The 16,529-nt window shown below is 44.8% G+C and overlaps 3 protein-coding genes and 3 non-coding genes across 7 annotated transcripts in view; 3 read left to right on the top strand and 3 right to left on the bottom strand.

The window, feature by feature from the left end:
• LOC144697496 (uncharacterized) overlaps positions 1-16,529 on the top strand; it is a 253,619-nt gene that overhangs the window by 206,228 nt on the left and 30,862 nt on the right. The gene's annotated exons all lie outside the window — the stretch shown is intronic.
• The window catches only part of LOC144697978 (uncharacterized), a 608,842-nt gene that overhangs the window by 588,002 nt on the left and 4,311 nt on the right, over positions 1-16,529 (bottom strand). The window lies entirely within an intron of this gene.
• trnas-aga (transfer RNA serine (anticodon AGA)) lies at positions 1,554-1,635 on the bottom strand. Its single transcript has one exon. It is a non-coding gene; the product is annotated as a tRNA-Ser (tRNA).
• trnae-uuc (transfer RNA glutamic acid (anticodon UUC)) lies at positions 4,652-4,723 on the top strand. Its single transcript has one exon. It is a non-coding gene; the product is annotated as a tRNA-Glu (tRNA).
• trnak-cuu (transfer RNA lysine (anticodon CUU)) lies at positions 5,895-5,967 on the bottom strand. Its single transcript has one exon. It is a non-coding gene; the product is annotated as a tRNA-Lys (tRNA).
• Positions 8,768-16,529, top strand: part of LOC144697494 (uncharacterized) — a 29,934-nt gene continuing 22,172 nt past the window's right edge. The window contains exons 1-4 of one of the 2 annotated variants that reach the window (XM_078569500.1): positions 8,768-8,924; positions 9,242-9,340; positions 10,648-10,753; positions 12,386-13,570. In XM_078569500.1, the coding sequence (XP_078425626.1) occupies positions 12,467-13,420 (954 nt within the window). In that variant the 5' untranslated portion in view covers positions 8,768-8,924; positions 9,242-9,340; positions 10,648-10,753; positions 12,386-12,466 and the 3' untranslated portion in view covers positions 13,421-13,570. Of the gene's footprint in view, positions 8,925-9,241; positions 9,341-10,647; positions 10,754-12,385; positions 13,571-16,529 lie in introns of those variants that run through there. The other variant, XM_078569501.1, reaches the window with a different exon arrangement.

Below are 16,529 nucleotides of genomic sequence, written 5' to 3'. Positions count from 1 at the left end.
GATTGAGACCATTTAAGTGTCGTTCAACGAGTCCAGTTCCAGATTTTGTGCTAAAAATGATAAGAAAACTCGCTGAATTTGCTTATTGTCTTGAATTCAAAGCATCACATGGAAGATAAAAAAGTTCATCTTAACCGTGGTGTTAGGAAACATAAAATGACAGGAAGTTACAGCAAATAAAGAGGCAATTCGGCCCTGTGTGCTGCTTTCAAAGAACAATGTGATTGGTTGATCTGAATATTCAAAGATATTCGTCATTTAGGAAGAATGGGCAAAAAGGGAAACGAGGCGGGGTCGCGCTGTTAATAAGGAACGAGATCGGTACATTAGTGAGAGAGGATCTTAGATTGAAGGATCAAGATGTAAAGTCAGTTTGGGTGGAGCTAAGAAACAGCAAGAGGCAGCAAACATTGGTGGGAGTTGTTTATAGGCCACCAAACTGTAGTGGGAATGTTGGGCATGGGATAAATCAGGGAATTAGAGCTACATGTGACATGGGTAATACAGGAATAATATTCTGCCTTGCACCACCAGCTCTATAGTCAGTGCTTTGTAAACTATCACAGTCCTTCTCTTTTATTTTCACCCCCTCACTCCGACTCTGGATTTATTCCCGAGTTTTGCCCTTGTGACATTTCCAGCTCTGATGTGAAACTTCCACTCTCACTCCACCAATTCTAGCAGAGCTTTACTGTGTTATTGTCAACCAGCAAATCAATCACATTGATTTGAACGGCTCGCCCAGGAGGAATAAATTTCAACTCCCTAACCAGGAATCGATCGCAGGCTGTACCGATAAAATTGCAGCATTTTAACCACTAACCCAGCAGTTTGACACATGCAGGCTGCTTATGGCATTTTTTCATTCCAGATCTCTTTCACCAGAGACAATTTTCTTTGGCCAAATGGTCTGCGTCGGATGAACACAAATGATATCTTCAGCCAATGAGAAGAACCATTGCTGTTTGCTGGAACATGAAATCGATACTTTCCTCCTTTATGACAGTTCTTAAAGCCTCCCCCTTTGACCCAGCTTTTAGTCATCTGACCGATTATGTGGCTCAGTGTCACACTTTGTTATATAATGATCCTGGGGAACGCCTTGTGAAGGTTTCATTAGGTAAAAGGAGCTTTATAAATATAAGTTGTTGTTGTAGTCCATACATAGAAAGAGACAAACTCCTCTTGCCTCTTCCATCCTGATATTTTTCACTATAACATTGTAATGTGAAGTTGCATAGCTAATGTGAATACAGTTTGTGTTCTTAAAAATGTGCTCACCTCCTCAGGGAACTGAACCACATTGACCCACACAGAGGAACACAAACAGAGACTTACACCGAGACTGACAGAGGCCTAAAGAGAGGCAAATACCAGAGTGGAATCATGTCACTAAATTGGCTATTTTTTTTTTCCAGTTCCGACTGGAGATTTGCAGAAGGCCGACAAATGAATGGAAATAAGAGACCACGGATGTGTTTGGATCTCTTTTCCTCGATTCAAACGATAATTAGTTCTGTCTGCGCGCTGTTAAAACCAGAAGTACTGGAAAACGTAATCGGCAGGATTCGAACCTGCGCAGGGTAACCCCAATGGATTTCTAATCCATCGCCTTAACCACTCGGCCACGACTACAGAAGCTGCTCCAATTATTGCATTATTTATATGAATTCATACAATGGTTACAGCAGCGAAAGTGGTCTTTCTGCCCGTCTTGTCAACCTTTTCCCTGAAACCCTGCAATTTATCCTGTCTCTCCTCGTTCTTCCGGCCAAACTGGGAATAAAAGAGTGAGAACGATCCACTCCGGCCTATAACCGCCCCATCAGTCTACTCTCCATCACCAGTAAAGTAATGGAAGGGGTCATCAACAGTGCTATCAAGCGGCACTGACTTAGCAATAACCTGCTCACTGATGCCCCTTTTGGGTTCCGTAAGGACCACTCAGCTCCTGACCTCATTAAAGCTTTTGTTCAAACATAGACAAAAGAGCGGAACTGCAGAGATGGGGTGAGAGTGACAGCCCTTGACATCAAGGCAGCATTTGACCAAGTGTGGCATCAAGGAGCCCTAGTAAAACTGGAGTCAATGGGAATCAGGGGGAACTGTCCCCTTGTTGGAGTCATACCTAGCACAAAGGAAGATGATTGTTGTTGTTGAAGGTCAATCAGTGGGGAAGTTTGCCGATGATTGCACAATGTTCAGCCATGCCACACTCCTCAGATACTGCAGCAGTCCATGTCCAAATGCAGCAAGGCGTGAGAAATATCCAGGCTTGGGCTGACAAGTGGCAAGTAACATTTGCACCACACAAGTGTCAGGCAATGACCTTCTCCAACATGAGAGAATCCAACCATCGCTCTTGATGTTCAATGGCGTTACCATATCTGAATGCCCCACTATCAACATCCTGGGGGTTACTATTGACCAGGAACTGAACTGGACGGGCCATATAAACACTGTGACTAAAAGAGTAGGTCAGACACAAGGAATCGTGCCACAAGTAACTCACCTCCTGACTCCCAAAGCCTGTCCACCATCTGCAAGGCACAAGTTAGGAGTGTGATGGAATTCTCCCCACTTGCCTGGATGAGGGCAGCCCCCACAACACTGAAGTGGCTGGATACTGTCCAGGGAAAAGCAGTCCACTTGACTGGCACCACAACCACATTCACTCCCTTCACCACTGACGCACAGTAGCGGCAGTGTGTGCCATCTGCAAGATGCCCTGCAGGGATTCACAAAGGCTCCTGAGACACCAGTGTCCAAACCCATGACCATTACCAGCCAGATGGACAAGGGCAGCAGACACATGGGAACACCACCACCTGGAAGTTCCCCTTCAAGTAACTCACCATCCTGACTTGGAAATATATCGCCGTTCCTTCACTATCGCTGGGTCAAAATCCTGGAACTCCCTTCCTAACAGCACTGTGGATGTCCCTACACCTCATGGACTGCAGTGGTTCAAGAAGGCAGACCACCTTCCCAAGGACAGTTAAGGATGGGCAACAAATGCTGGCCTTGACAGCGAATCTCACATCCCGTGAATGAATAAAAAAAGATCCAGGTTAGCCTGCAAATTATATTGCTTTGTTCTCCTTCACTGCAAACGTCAGTGCCTGGAGCAAGTCTGACGTATTGGCTCAGGTGAGGAACGAGCTGAAGCATTCAATATTGGTTTTCTTAACACCGAATTTCCAAATGGGAATTGTGCAGGGCTAAGGAGAAAGATAAGTAAATTGTCATAAATTATAAAGCTCTTTGTACAAAACTGACATAGACAGCATGGGTGGAAGGTCCTCTTACTGCTCTGTGCCATTTGATGATGACATTGTTGATCAGTCTGTCTCCAGCATTCCTAATGAGAACAGCCGAATTCCATTTCTTCAAAACAAAGACCCAAAGTGCTGCTCGTGACGTCACCGTTTAACATTCCAGACAGCTCCATTAGGATCTTTACAGCGCAGGGTTTATAGAGACGAGTGGGGTCATATTCGCTTCACATATGATGGAGCTGCGGTTTGAAACCTGGCAAGAGTATTTTCCAAGCTTGTTTATTTAAGTGAGTGAAAGTTCGATAATTAACGTTTGTTGTAAATATGAACACAAGGGTTGGAATCCTGCTGACTAAAGTTTTCATCATTGTTGATTTTAACCAAACGAATTATCAGTTAATTAGAAGGAAACCCATCCAAATACGTCCGTGTTTTCTGATTCCCATTCATTTGTCAGCATTCAGGAAATTTGCTTTCGGAAATGGAACAAACACTGAGCCAAGTTGATAACACCCTTGCTTTCTGGGTGTGTGTCTCTCCTTAGACCTCTGTCACTCTCGGTGTATATCTCTGTGTCTGTTTCTCTGTGATTGTCAATGTGGTTCAGTTCCCTGAGGGGGTTAAAACGTTTATAACGCCGCAAACTTGATTCACATTAGTTGTGTGAATTCATGTTAAAATGTCGCAGAGAAAAGTATCAGCATGAAAGATAAAACAGGAGATTGGCCCTTTCTATATATATCCTACAACAACAACAACTTATATTTATAAAGCGCCTTAACCTAATGAAACGTCACAAGGCGTTCCCCAGGATCATTATATTACAAAGTGTGACACCGAGCCTCATATTCGGTCAGATGACTAAAAGCTCGGTCAAAGACGGAGGCTTTAAGAACTGTCTTAAAGGAGGAAAGTATCGATTTCATGTTCCAGCTAACAGCAATGGTTCTTCTCGTTGGTTAAGAAGTCGCTTGTGTTCAACCTAAACAGACCATTTGGTCGGAGAACGTTGTTTCTGGAGGAGGTCAGGAATGAAAAAAAAAAATGTCAAACGTTGCCTCCATAATCCAAATGTCAAGCCTTATTGGTAGTTTCCCTGATGTCCAGTGACTGGAAATCAGTGCTTCCATTGGACCAACAGCGAATTGGATGGAGGGTTTTGGAAATTGAAAATTGCGCATGAGCAGCTTGTGGGCGATTTCACCTCACTGTCAATTTCATGTTCCAGCTCACAGCAACCGTTATTTTCATTGGCTGAAGAAGTCGTTTATCATGAACCGAAACAGGCAGTTTTGAGGTGAAAGAGATCTGAACTGGAAAACAATAGGCAAAAGCAGCGTAGATAAGCCGAACCGAAAAACATTAGCCCAACTTCCTTGGTTGTCTAGTGGTCAGGATTTGGCGCTTTCACCACCGCGGCCCGGGTTCGATTCCCGGTCAGGGAATGTCGAATTATTGAGTTTTTTGGAATGAGTGTTGATTATTTATTGATTGGAAACGTTTAAAATCTCCACCAGAATCAGAGGAGTGAGAGTTTAAGGGAATCTCAAGAGCTGGAAAACATCACACTTGGGTCAAGTGGAGTGAGGGAATGAAGGAAAAGGAGAAGAGAAGGGCTGGTTGCAAAGCACTGAGTATAGAAATTTTGGCGTGAGGCAAAATATGGGTGGGAGAAGAACGAATTTTGCTGTCTCCTGTTTGCACTGGCACAAATATCACTCCTGATGGATCAACCAATCACTACTGCTCTTTGAAAGCAGCACGCCCGGCCGAATGGCCTCTTTCTATGCTGTAACTTTCTATAATTTTATGTTTCCCAACAGCACGGGTCATTCTAACATTTTATAACCCACTCGAGCGAGATGTACTTTCTTACCTTGTATTTGGCTCTTTTGAAACCAAAACACGGAGCAAATTCAGTGAGTTTTCTTATCATTTCCAGCACGAGATTTGTCACGAGAGTAATTGAGCGACACATTAATGGTGCCAATCCTTCACTGGAGCTCACCGCGTCCAAAGAGCACTGTTACCATCAGCCTGTTATGTACCTTCTTGCACTACATCTGCTGAACAATATAAGCTTATCACAGCTCTGCTTTCTTCACATTGAAACCCAGTGTGAAAATCAATTCAAAAGCTGAACAACTGGGAGGGGAGTGACTGTGGATACTCGACACTGGGCACGTTCCTGTAATCAGTATCTGGGAGAACCAGGAAGATGAAATCCAGGTGTCTCTTTACCCACGTGTTTTACCCATTCCCACCAACTGGCTGTGTCTGCATCGAGCAGCTAATTGACCTGGGAGCTGGATGGACAGAGGGAGCTGGGGGCGAGACAGGGACAGAAGCAGGAAGAAATGCGACAGTTTGATGCGTTTCAGTTGCTTTCAGTGGTGAATGTCTGCCTTGTAAGTTTCACAGGAGCCGCAGTGATTAGTTGGTGTTTTTTTTAAAGCAACAAGATTTAAAAGTAAAAAGAAAAAAGCAAATTACTGCGAATGATGGAAATCAGCAACAAACACAGAAAATGCTGGAAAAACTCAGCAGCTGGAGGGAGAAACAGAGTCAATGCTTCCAGACAGTAGGACTCTTCATCAGATTTTTAAACTATTACAGCACCCAACGTGGGGCTCGAACCCACAGCCCTGAGATTAAGAGTCTTATGCTCTACTGACTGAGCTAGCCAGGAATGTGAAAAACAGTTTCGTATCCCAACATACATGGATAAACCTGTTGCTTTCCACCTGATATTCAGCTTGGTCGGAATTTTTAAAGTGTGGGATGTAATCGGCCTACAAAAGCCCCAAGGTTGCAATACATTCCTCTCAATCATCAGTAACATCATTCACACCTTCCACTTCTTAGCTGCACCTCCTTCCAAATACTGTGATCCATTTTACTCAGGATTTTCTCCTGCATTTAATGTTTACCTGCTTTGTGTCCTCATTTTGAAATTAGGTTCACTTCATTATCCAACACAAATTGAATTACAAGCCTGATGGTCAAACAATGGAAAACAAGTCACTCGGTAACACAAATCCCATGGTGCTCATTTTCAGATTCACAACAGTCAGCTTTTCAATAAAATGAAGGAATTTTACAGTGAAAAGAATTAGAAAGTTTGTGTGACTTTTATTTGTGACTCACTCACTTGGGAATTCTGTAAATGCTGCTCGGAGGTTTAGTGACCGGGATATAATCTACCTGCGCTTTCCTGAGCCTGTGCTCGGTGTATTGAGAGGTTTGGCCCGGGCTGGAGTATCTTGTGTCCCAGGGATTGGCAGTAACCCGCTGATTGAAGCTGCAGTCGCCGCTTTCTGCTGGCAGCGGGTGATTGGAGAGTGTGGGGCCGGAATATTGCTGCTTTTCTGCTTTTCCCTGTCTCACTCACTGTGGAGCTGAGGAAGAGAGAATAATTGATGGGTTCGTTTGATTCCAATAATTTCATGGATTTCTAATGGGTTAGATGAAGGTACATAGTGGGTCCAAATCTTTTCTCATTGTATTTGACAGAAAAAGTAATTTTAAAAAGAAACTGTTTTTGTGGGAGCTCACTGGACAACAAAAGACCTGCCACCGTTTTGAAGATGTTATCTTGCAGCCCAAGTACCCAATGACAATCCGGGACTGTGTGACAATGATTGCTGATGAGGGGGAAAAACAATAAAAATCTTCACCCCCCTGGGTTGTCTTGAATCACAAACCTTTCAGTTAACAGGCAAACACGCTGACCAATTGCACCACAGACACTTACACAAACCTAACTGACAAGGTATCCAAACCAGAGTGTCAGTGAGTCTAATGTTCAGATTGCCACTACCCAGATGGCTATCCCGCTCTATCAGTTTTACTCTTCCAAAATAAAGGGTGAGACATTCATTGTGGATACATGGAAACAGTCTGATCCCACCCACTGCAGACACATCCATGTCACCGGGAACCAGCTTTCCTACAACCGGTGCCGTCTCCACTCAAGCCTTTCGCTGTCTTGTCTGTTACCAAGTATTCTGATTGTCCCGAAGCCGATATTAGGTTTGAATTCCTGATGTGCAGTAACGAGAATCCTTTCAATGTCTCAAATCAGTTAATTTCACTGATAACATCAGAGTCACTGTTCCAGCGTCTGAAAGAAGGGAAAGGTACCTTGACTGTCTCTGGTCAGTCGGACAGTTCACCCTTCATTCCCCTAGGATTCCATTCCTCAAAGTGGATTTTCATTTTCTTCTTGAGTTCCCTTAACACATCTGGCAGCATCTTTGGATTGAGAGGCATAATTAACATTTCAGGTGCTGTGCAGTTCTGATGAAAGGCTACAGACCTGAAATGAAAACGATGTCTCTCTCTCCACAGTCACTACCAGATCTGCTGAGAATTCCAGCATTTCCTGTTTTTATTTCAGATAACCAGCAACTGCAGTACTTTTCTTTTCCTTTCCTGATTAGGGAAACATATAAGATCATGAGAGTACTTGACAGGGCAGATGTGAATGGGATGTTACCTCTTGTGGGAGAATCTAGAACTCGGGATGGCTGTTTAAAAATAAGGGGTCACCCATTTAAAACGGAGATGAGGCGAATTTTTTTCTCTCAATGGGTCGTGAAACTTATGAACTCTCTTCCTGAAAAGGCTGGGGAAGCAGAGTCTTTGAATATTTTTAAGGCAGAGGTGGATATATTCTTGGCAAGCAAGGGAGTGATAGGTTATCGGAGATAGGTGGGGTACAGATTTCAGATGACTATCAGATCAGCCATGATCTTATTAAATGACGGAGCAAGCTTGAGGGGATGAAAGGCCTACTCCTGCTGCTTGTTCTTATGTAGTGCTAAGAATGTGGAACCCGTTACCAGTAGATTTTGAGATCCATGTCTGAGCTGAAAATGTGTATGTAATCTCACACTGTAAACAGATTGTTCACCAGCTGGAAGTGGAAAGGGATTCACTCTCATCCCACTTACTGACACAGCAAAACAGTCTCGCTGGTGGGAGACCATTCAGATACTTCACGTGTGCAAAGGGCTTTATTCAGTTTGTCTACACGTTAACACTCCAACTTTAAAAGTTCAAAGGATTTGATCCACAATCAGAGCATTGATACTGGCACGACATGGTTTAAATGTTCCATGTATGGGGGGAAAAGTCACTAGCTCACCCCATTTACTGAGACTCCACTGAGATCAGATCTAACTGTAGGGGTTTGTTCTATTGTTCATTACAACCAGGGGAGAATTGTGGTGAAGCCCGGAGCAATTTGGCCGCTACATCAATTGATTCAACAATTTTATGTCTTGCCCCCATGACACGCATCGTATTCTGATTACACGACATGGGTTCCCGTTATACAATATGGTCTTTCAATGGCGGAGAGGCCACCCAGCATTCGCTGCTGGAAAGAATGTGCCCTATCCGCACAACAGCAGCGCTATGCGCATGCGCGTTTATTTGTGCGCTGGGGCATGCGCATTGTAGTCTGTTTGATGAGCATGCGCAGTGCTGGTCTGTGACTGAAGCTGCTCAGAGCGGGTGAGAGAATGTCGAGCGGAGCAAACTAACAGAGTTAGTGGGTGTGTGAGGAGGAATGGAGCCAGCGGAGTGGGCAGGGAGGCTTCATAAAGGCACAGTGCAGGCCGCAGAACCTAAAATAACAAGGTACCGGTCTTGTGTTTGCGGAGAACGGGCCGAAAATGTCTGGATTTTTCTCTTCGCCAGGCCCGGGGTAACGGCCGCCATCTTTATAGGGGGCAATGTGCAGCAGGGCGCATGCGCGGTCATCTTGGTCCAGGGAGCAGGAGGAATGTTGTGAATTTCTATCCTGGACTGACAGGGATGGATTTTGGAAACTCCATTTACAGGGGGTTGGAAGGGGAGGATTTACACACAGCAAACTGAAACTGAGAGAAATGTTTGTTCTTTCTGAATTTCAGTCCTGGACTGACAGTGATGGGTTTTGTGAACTCTATTTACAGGATGTTAGAAGAGGAGGGAGACGAGAAACTCAAACCAAACACATCAAAATCTGAAAGTCACTTGTTTCACCAGGACCTGAATATCATCAGCCTTTGAATGTAAGCATGTTCCAGGTCATTACGAGTCACTGGGTAAAAAATCTCTTGCTGGCATCCCCCTTGTGGACCTTGCCTAAAATCTTAAAACTCTGTCCCTTAATCCTTTCATAATCAGCTAATGGGAACAGCTTTTATTTAACTACCTTTCATAATCCTGTACACCTCCATCAAATCTTCCCTCAAGCTCCTTTATTCCAAGGAGAACAACCCCAGTTTCTTGGAACCTAATCTTACAATTAAAACACCTCATCCCTTGAACCATTCTGGTCAATCTCCTCTGCACCCTCTCAAGGACCCTTACATCCTTCATAATGTGTGGTGATCACTGGTTTGCACAGACCCAGATGTTCTCTGTTCATGTCTGTGACATCATCACACAGTGACAATTACACTGTGACATCATCACACATCGACAATTACACAGTGACATCATCCCACTCCCCGGGTATTTCCTCAACTGGGAGATTTTTCTCTGACTCCAGTGTTTCTGATATCTTTCCAGCTGCAGGCTCCAGCAGGAGAGGTTAAAGTTGAAAACTGAAACTGTTTCAGAGTTGACTGTTTTTCACCATCCACCTACAATTTAGAGTGTTTAATTCTATGCTCTGTATCTGTGAGAGGTTCCATGACTCTGGGATTGGTGTGGCTCCTTTACTGTGGATCTGAATCCATGTCCATCCATTGCTCTGTTTCATCCTCTGCCCTCCTTGATCACCTCTCTGCCAATTTTTAACTTCCCCTGTCTCTAATAATGGATCTATTTGAGTTATGTTTAGTATTTTGTTGTTACTTCTGTTGATTGTGTCTAAATGAAGTTTCCACCACTGCCCATCCCCTGACCATGTGCTGCTGGCTTCCCAGCTTTATCTTCCCACAGTATCTTTCATAGTCAGGAATTGTTTTTCCTGCACTTTAGTCCATTTTTCTTCCACTTCTGAGCTTATACTGACCATCAAATTCTGCACTATTTTTACTCCCTAAGGGGAGGCGATGGTGTAGTGGTATTGTCGCTGGACTAGTGATCTAGAGTCCTAGGGCAATATTTTGGGGACCCTGGTTCAAATCCTGTCATGGCAGATGGTGGAATTTCAATTAAATAAAAAAAAGACTGGAATTAATAATCAAATGATTGTTGTAAAAACCCATCTGGTTCACTGATGCCCTTTAGAGAAGGAAATCTTGCTGACACGTGACTCCAGATCACAGCAGTGGTTGACTCTTAGCTGCTTTCTGAATGCTGGCCTAGCCAGTGACACCCACCTGAATAAAAAACAAATCATTCTGCACAACTCTGTCCCTCTCCACAGATACCAGCATCTATTGTGACCCTCAGTTGCCTGTGGAGAAGATGATGTTTGACCTTCTTGAACTGCTGCAGTCCGTGTGGCGAAGGTGCTCCCACAATGCTGTTAGGTAAGGAGTTACAGGTTATTCACCCAGTGATGATGAAGGAACAGTGATATATGTCCATATCAACAACAACAATTTATATAGCACTTTTAATGTAAGACAATGTTCCAAGGCATTTCACAGAATTGTTACAGGGCAAGGTTTGACACTGAGCCACATAAGGAGATACTAGGGCAGGTGACCAAACGTTTGGTCAAAGAGGTGGGTTTTACAGAGTAAATAAAATGAGGTAGAGAGGAAGAGGTTCAGGGAGTGAATTCCAGAGCTTGGGGCCTTGGAAACTGACAGAATGGGCACAAATGTGGAAGAATAAAAATCAAGAATGGTCAGGAGGCCAAATTAGAGGAGCGCAGGTATCTCCGAGGGTTGTGACGCTGGAGGAGATTCCAGCAACAGGGAGCAGCCATACAGGAATTGGAAAATAGGGGTGGGAATTTTAAAATTTTGGTGCTTCTTAACCAGGAAGCCTTTGTAGGTCGGTGAGTACAGGGGTGATGGATGAACAAGACTTGGTGCGAGTAAGCACACGGGCAGCAGAGTTTTGGATGACCTCAAGATTACAGGGAGGTTGAATATGGGAGGCCGGCCGGGAGTGCATGAGGATAGTTAAGCCCAGAGGTACCAAAGGAATGGATGAGAGTTTCAGCAGCAGATGAGCTGAGACTGGGGTGGAGTCGGGCGATGTTACTGAGGTGGAAATAGGCGGTCTTGGTGATGATGTGGATATGTGATTGGAAGCTCATCTTGGGGTGAAATATTTCACCATGGTTGTGAACAGTCTGGTTCAGCCTCAGACAGTTGTCAGGGAGAGGGATGGAGTCGGTGTCTAGGGAGTGGAGTTTGTAGCGGGGACTGAAGACATGGCTTCAATCTTCCCAATATTTAAACAGAGGAAATTTCTGCTCATCCAGCATTGGATGTCAGACAAGTCAGGACGGTGTGTGACTTGGAGGGGAACTTGAAGGTGATGGTGTTCACATTCACCTGCTACCCTGGTCCTTCCAGGGGCTGAAGGTTAGTCGTTCAGGAGATTCAATCCAACTTCTGGGTTTAGTTGTAGGTTTATAAAAACCTGCCCCTCACCCCATCTCTCCCACTCCCCTTCTCTCTCTGCCTCTCCCACTCCCCTTCTCTCTCTCTCTCCCACTTCCCATCTCTCTCTTTCTCCCACTCCCCTTCTCTCTCTGTCACATAGCATTATCTAGCCCAGTGGGCTGTGGATGCTCCATCATTGAATATATTTCAGGCTGAGATGGAGAGATATTTGGTCTCTAAGGGAGTCGAGGGATATGGGGAGTGGGCGGGAAAGTGGAGTTGAAGCCCAAGATCAGCCAAGATCGGATTGAATGGTGGAGCAGGCTCGACGGGGAGTTAGGACTTCTCTTGTTCCTATTTCTTTAGTTCTTATAGAGGCCAGAGTCTTGTGTTGGCCCAGACCAAGTGGCAGGTTCCCTTCCCTGATGGACATTAGTGAACCAGTTGGGTTTTTATGACAATCCAGCAGTTTTCATGGTCACTTTTTCCTAGTGCCGGCCCCACAAATTCCCAGATTCACTCAGCTCAATTTCACAACCTGCCTTTGTGTTTTTGTGGGTTCTCTCTCACTCTCTTTTCTGTTTTAAATCAATTTCACAGGGGATCAGAAGGGGAGGATTTGCAGTCGGGAAACTGAAACCAAACATCACATCAGGATCTGACAGAGTCGCCCTATTGAACATGGACGGACAAAGCACCGTTCACAGTGGGGAGACACCGTGGAAATGTGGGGATTGTGGAATGGGATTCAGATTCCCATCTGAGCTGGAAACTCATCGGCGCACTCACACTGGGGAGAGACCGTTCACCTGCTCCCTATGTGGGAAGGGATTCGCTCGATCATCCAACCTGCTGACACACCAGCGAGTTCACACCGGGGAGAGACCGGTCACCTGCTCCGAGTGTGGGAAGGGATTCAATCATTCGTCCAACCTGCTCAGACACCAGCGAATTCACACTGGGGAGAAGCCGTTCACCTGCTTGAAGTGTGGGAAGGGATTCAATCATTCTTCCCACCTGCTGAGACACCAGCGAGTCCACACTGGGGAGAAGCCGTTCATCTGTCCTGTTTGTGGGAGTGGATTTACGCGATCAGCAGGGCTGCTGGAACACCAGCGAGTTCACACAGGAGAGAGACCGTTCACCTGCCATGAGTGTGGGCAGGAGTTCACCCGATCATCAGGCCTGCTACAACACCAGCAACTTCACACTGGGGAGAGACCGTTCATCTGCTCCCAGTGTGGGAAGGGATTCACTCGGTCACCCAACCTGCTGAAACACCAGCGAGTTCACACTGGGGAGAGGCCGTTCACCTGCTCCCAGTGTGGGAAGGGATTCATTCAATCATCCCATCTGCTGAGACACCAGCAAGTTCACACTGGGGAGAGACCTTTTAAATGTCCAGACTGTGGGAAGTGCTACAAAAGTTCCGGGGAACTCATGTCCCATCAACGTGTTCACACTGACGAGAGACCGTTCAGATGCTCTCACTGTGGGACTGGGTTCAGGCAATCAGCTAATCTCACTGTGCACCAGCGAGTTCACACTGGGGAGAGGCCGTTCACCTGCTCCCATTGTGGGAAGAGATTCACTCAGTCATCTGCACTGCTCAGGCACCAGCGAGTTCACAAGTAACTCATAACATTGAGTAGATTTTTCTGTTTGTCACATCCAGAATGAAAGAATATTCATTGGGGTCTGTTTCTGCTGATGTTAATAATCTCCAGTTCAGTTATAGGTGTTAATATTCTGGATAAAGTCAAATAAATCATCTTTGTGTTGAGCACATTGTGTTGAATCTTTTTAATGCCTCTAACACAAGTTAGTTCATTTTGAAGGACTCTCCCTCTCCCCTTTCTCCTCCATCCTCACCTCCAACAACAAATGTGAGGAGCTCATGGAGCTTCTTTGTCACTAAGATTGAGACAATCCGATCAGCTGCCTCTGCTGCTTCCCTCCCTTCCACTAGCCCACCAGGACAAACTGTCTCTAAAGATCCCCCTTGTCTGAGCCCTGAGCCCACATCTTTCTTTGGTTTCTCTCCCATCTCCCCTCACACCCTCTCACTGCTCATCTTGTCCCTCAGACCCACCTTCTGCCCCATCAACCCTATTCTCACTAAATTACTGACCATTCAACTTCTCCATGTTTGCTGATATTGTTCATGGTTCTCTCTCTCTTCCGGTACCGTCTTCCTCACCTCTAAATCCACCATCATCATTCATCCTAAAAAAAAACCTGTGACCCCCCCACCATCTTTGCAAACAACTGCCCCAGCTCCAACCTCCCTTTCATCTCTAAACTCCTTGTATTTGGTGTCCCCCAAGGATCTATCCTTTGCCCCTCCTATTTCTCATCTACATGCTACCACTAGGTGACATCATCCAAAAGCACCGTGTTAGTTTTCACATGGTCACTGACAACACCCAGCTCTACCTCACCACCATCCCTTTCCATTCCTCCACTGTTACTAAATTATCCAACTGCTTATCCCACATCCAGTACTGGATGAGCAGAAATTTCCTCAATTAAAAATTGGGAAGACCAAAGCCATTGTCTTCAGTCACCACGACAAATTCTGTTGCCTCACTACCCAGTCCATCCCTCTCCCTGGGAACTGTCTGAGGCTGAACCACACTGTTCACAAACTTGATGTTATATTTGCCCCCAAGGTGAGTTTCTGACCACATATCCACACCATCACTAATACCAGATATTTCAATCTCCGTAACGCTGCCTGTCTCCACCTCACCCCCAGCTCATCTGCTGCTCAAACCCTCATCCATGTCCGTGTTACCTTTAGACTTGATGATCCCAATACATTTCTGGCCGGCCCCTCACATTCAGCCCACCCCCACACGGAAACATGAGATCATCCAAAACTCTGCTGCCCTTGTGCTTTCTCACACCAAGTCCCCTTCACCCATCAGCCCTGTGCTCACTGATCTACATTGGCTCCTGGTCCAGCAGTGCCTCCATTTTAAAATTCGGAATCCTGTTTCAAATCCCTCCATGGTCTCGTCACTCCCTATCTCTGTAACCTCCAGTTACACAACCCTCTGAGATATTTGCACTCTTCCCATCCTGGCCTCTGGAAAATCCCTGCTTTTAATTACTCCACCATTGGTGGCTGTGCCTACCTATGACGCTCTTAAATCTCCCTAAACCTCTCCACCGCTCTCTCCTGATTAAAGATGTTTGTTAAAATCTGTCTCTCCAATCCAGGTTCTGGTCATTTATCCTAATATCTCCCCATGTGACTCACTGTCAGATTTTTCTTTATGAAACTCCTCTGAAGAACTTTGGAACATTTTATCACATTAAACATGTTTTTTAAATACAAGTTGTTGCTGTTTCACGACAGCCAATTTGTGCACAGTAAGATTCCACAAACAGCAATCAGACTAACTGATTAATCCAAGTTTTTTTTGGTGCTGTTAATTAAAACACGAATGTTGGTCCGACTGCACCAGGAGAACTCCCCTGTGGACAGGATGTGGAGTTGTTGAGCACTCCTGAGCTGAGAGTGGAGCTGATTGAGCTGTCGGGCCTGCAGTGTACCTTGAAGAACCGCTGTCTGGGATCTTTCCTCTTAATTCACTGACTCCCAGCTGAAGTTGTTTCTGCAGTAAAATAGTTAACTTTGAATATCAATCCCAATTTAATCTTTGGAACAAAATCAACAACTTTAAATCAGCTGCAGAAAAGAAAGAAAATTCATGTTTTCATTCTTCATCTTTCACACCCTCAGACATCCCAAAGTGATTCACAGTCAATGATGTATTTTGGGAGGAGAATGAGGAGAGGCAGAATAAATTAAATGATACAATTTTAAACAGAGTGCAGCAACAGAGTGACCTGGGAGAGTATGAACACAAATCTTTGAACGTGACAGGACAAATTGATCAAATTGCTTATAAAAAAACTAATGGATATTCAGTTTATTCATGGAGACATGGAGTACAAAAGCAAGGCAGTTATCCTGAATCTTTACAAATCACTGACAATCCTCAGCTGAAATATTGTGTTCAGTTCTGAGCACCACACTTTAGGAAAGATGTCAAGGCCTTGGAGAGGATGTGGGGAAAATTTCCCAGAATAGTATCAGTGATGAGGGGTTTCAGTTCTGTGGAGAGACTGGAGAAGCTGGGATTGTTCTCTTTACAGCAGAGAAGGTTAAGGAGTGATTTAATAGAGGTGTGGACATTTTTGAGGAGTTTTCATCTGCACAGGGAGAAATTGTTTTCATTGGCAGGATGGTTGGTAACCACAGAACACAGCTTTAAAATAACTGGCAAAGAATCCAGGATGGAGATGAGAGATTATTTTACTCAGTGAGTTCTGATGATCTGGAACACATTGTCTGAATGACTGGTGGAAACAGATCCACAAGTAACTTTCCAAAGTGATTTGGACTGATCGCTCTGCACTAGTTCGGGGTTCGTACATGTACAGAGCACACTCAGTGGCCACGGCAACAGACTCTCTGTCTGTTGGTTCAGGGGCTTGAGTAGAACTTTCCACTATTAAACTCATCATTCATTGTACATTAGGCCACATCTCCAATCTTGTCTCTCACATTTCCAGTGAAGAGGAGCATCTGTGGATGGAATGAGGGATCACTTCAAGAAGCTCTTTACTGTCTGATGTTATTTTCTCTCTCAAAAGCCAGTTTATATATCTCATTTCTGGGGGTCTCATGTCAATAACTTATTCAATTGTCCATTAGCAAGGGACAGATATT

Source organism: Cetorhinus maximus, chromosome 23 (genome assembly GCF_964194155.1).
Source record: "Cetorhinus maximus chromosome 23, sCetMax3.hap1.1, whole genome shotgun sequence".
NCBI classification, from domain to species: domain Eukaryota; kingdom Metazoa; phylum Chordata; class Chondrichthyes; order Lamniformes; family Cetorhinidae; genus Cetorhinus; species Cetorhinus maximus.
The sequence above is the reverse complement of the archived record's forward strand: the minus strand, read 5'-3'. Positions and strand labels throughout refer to the sequence as shown.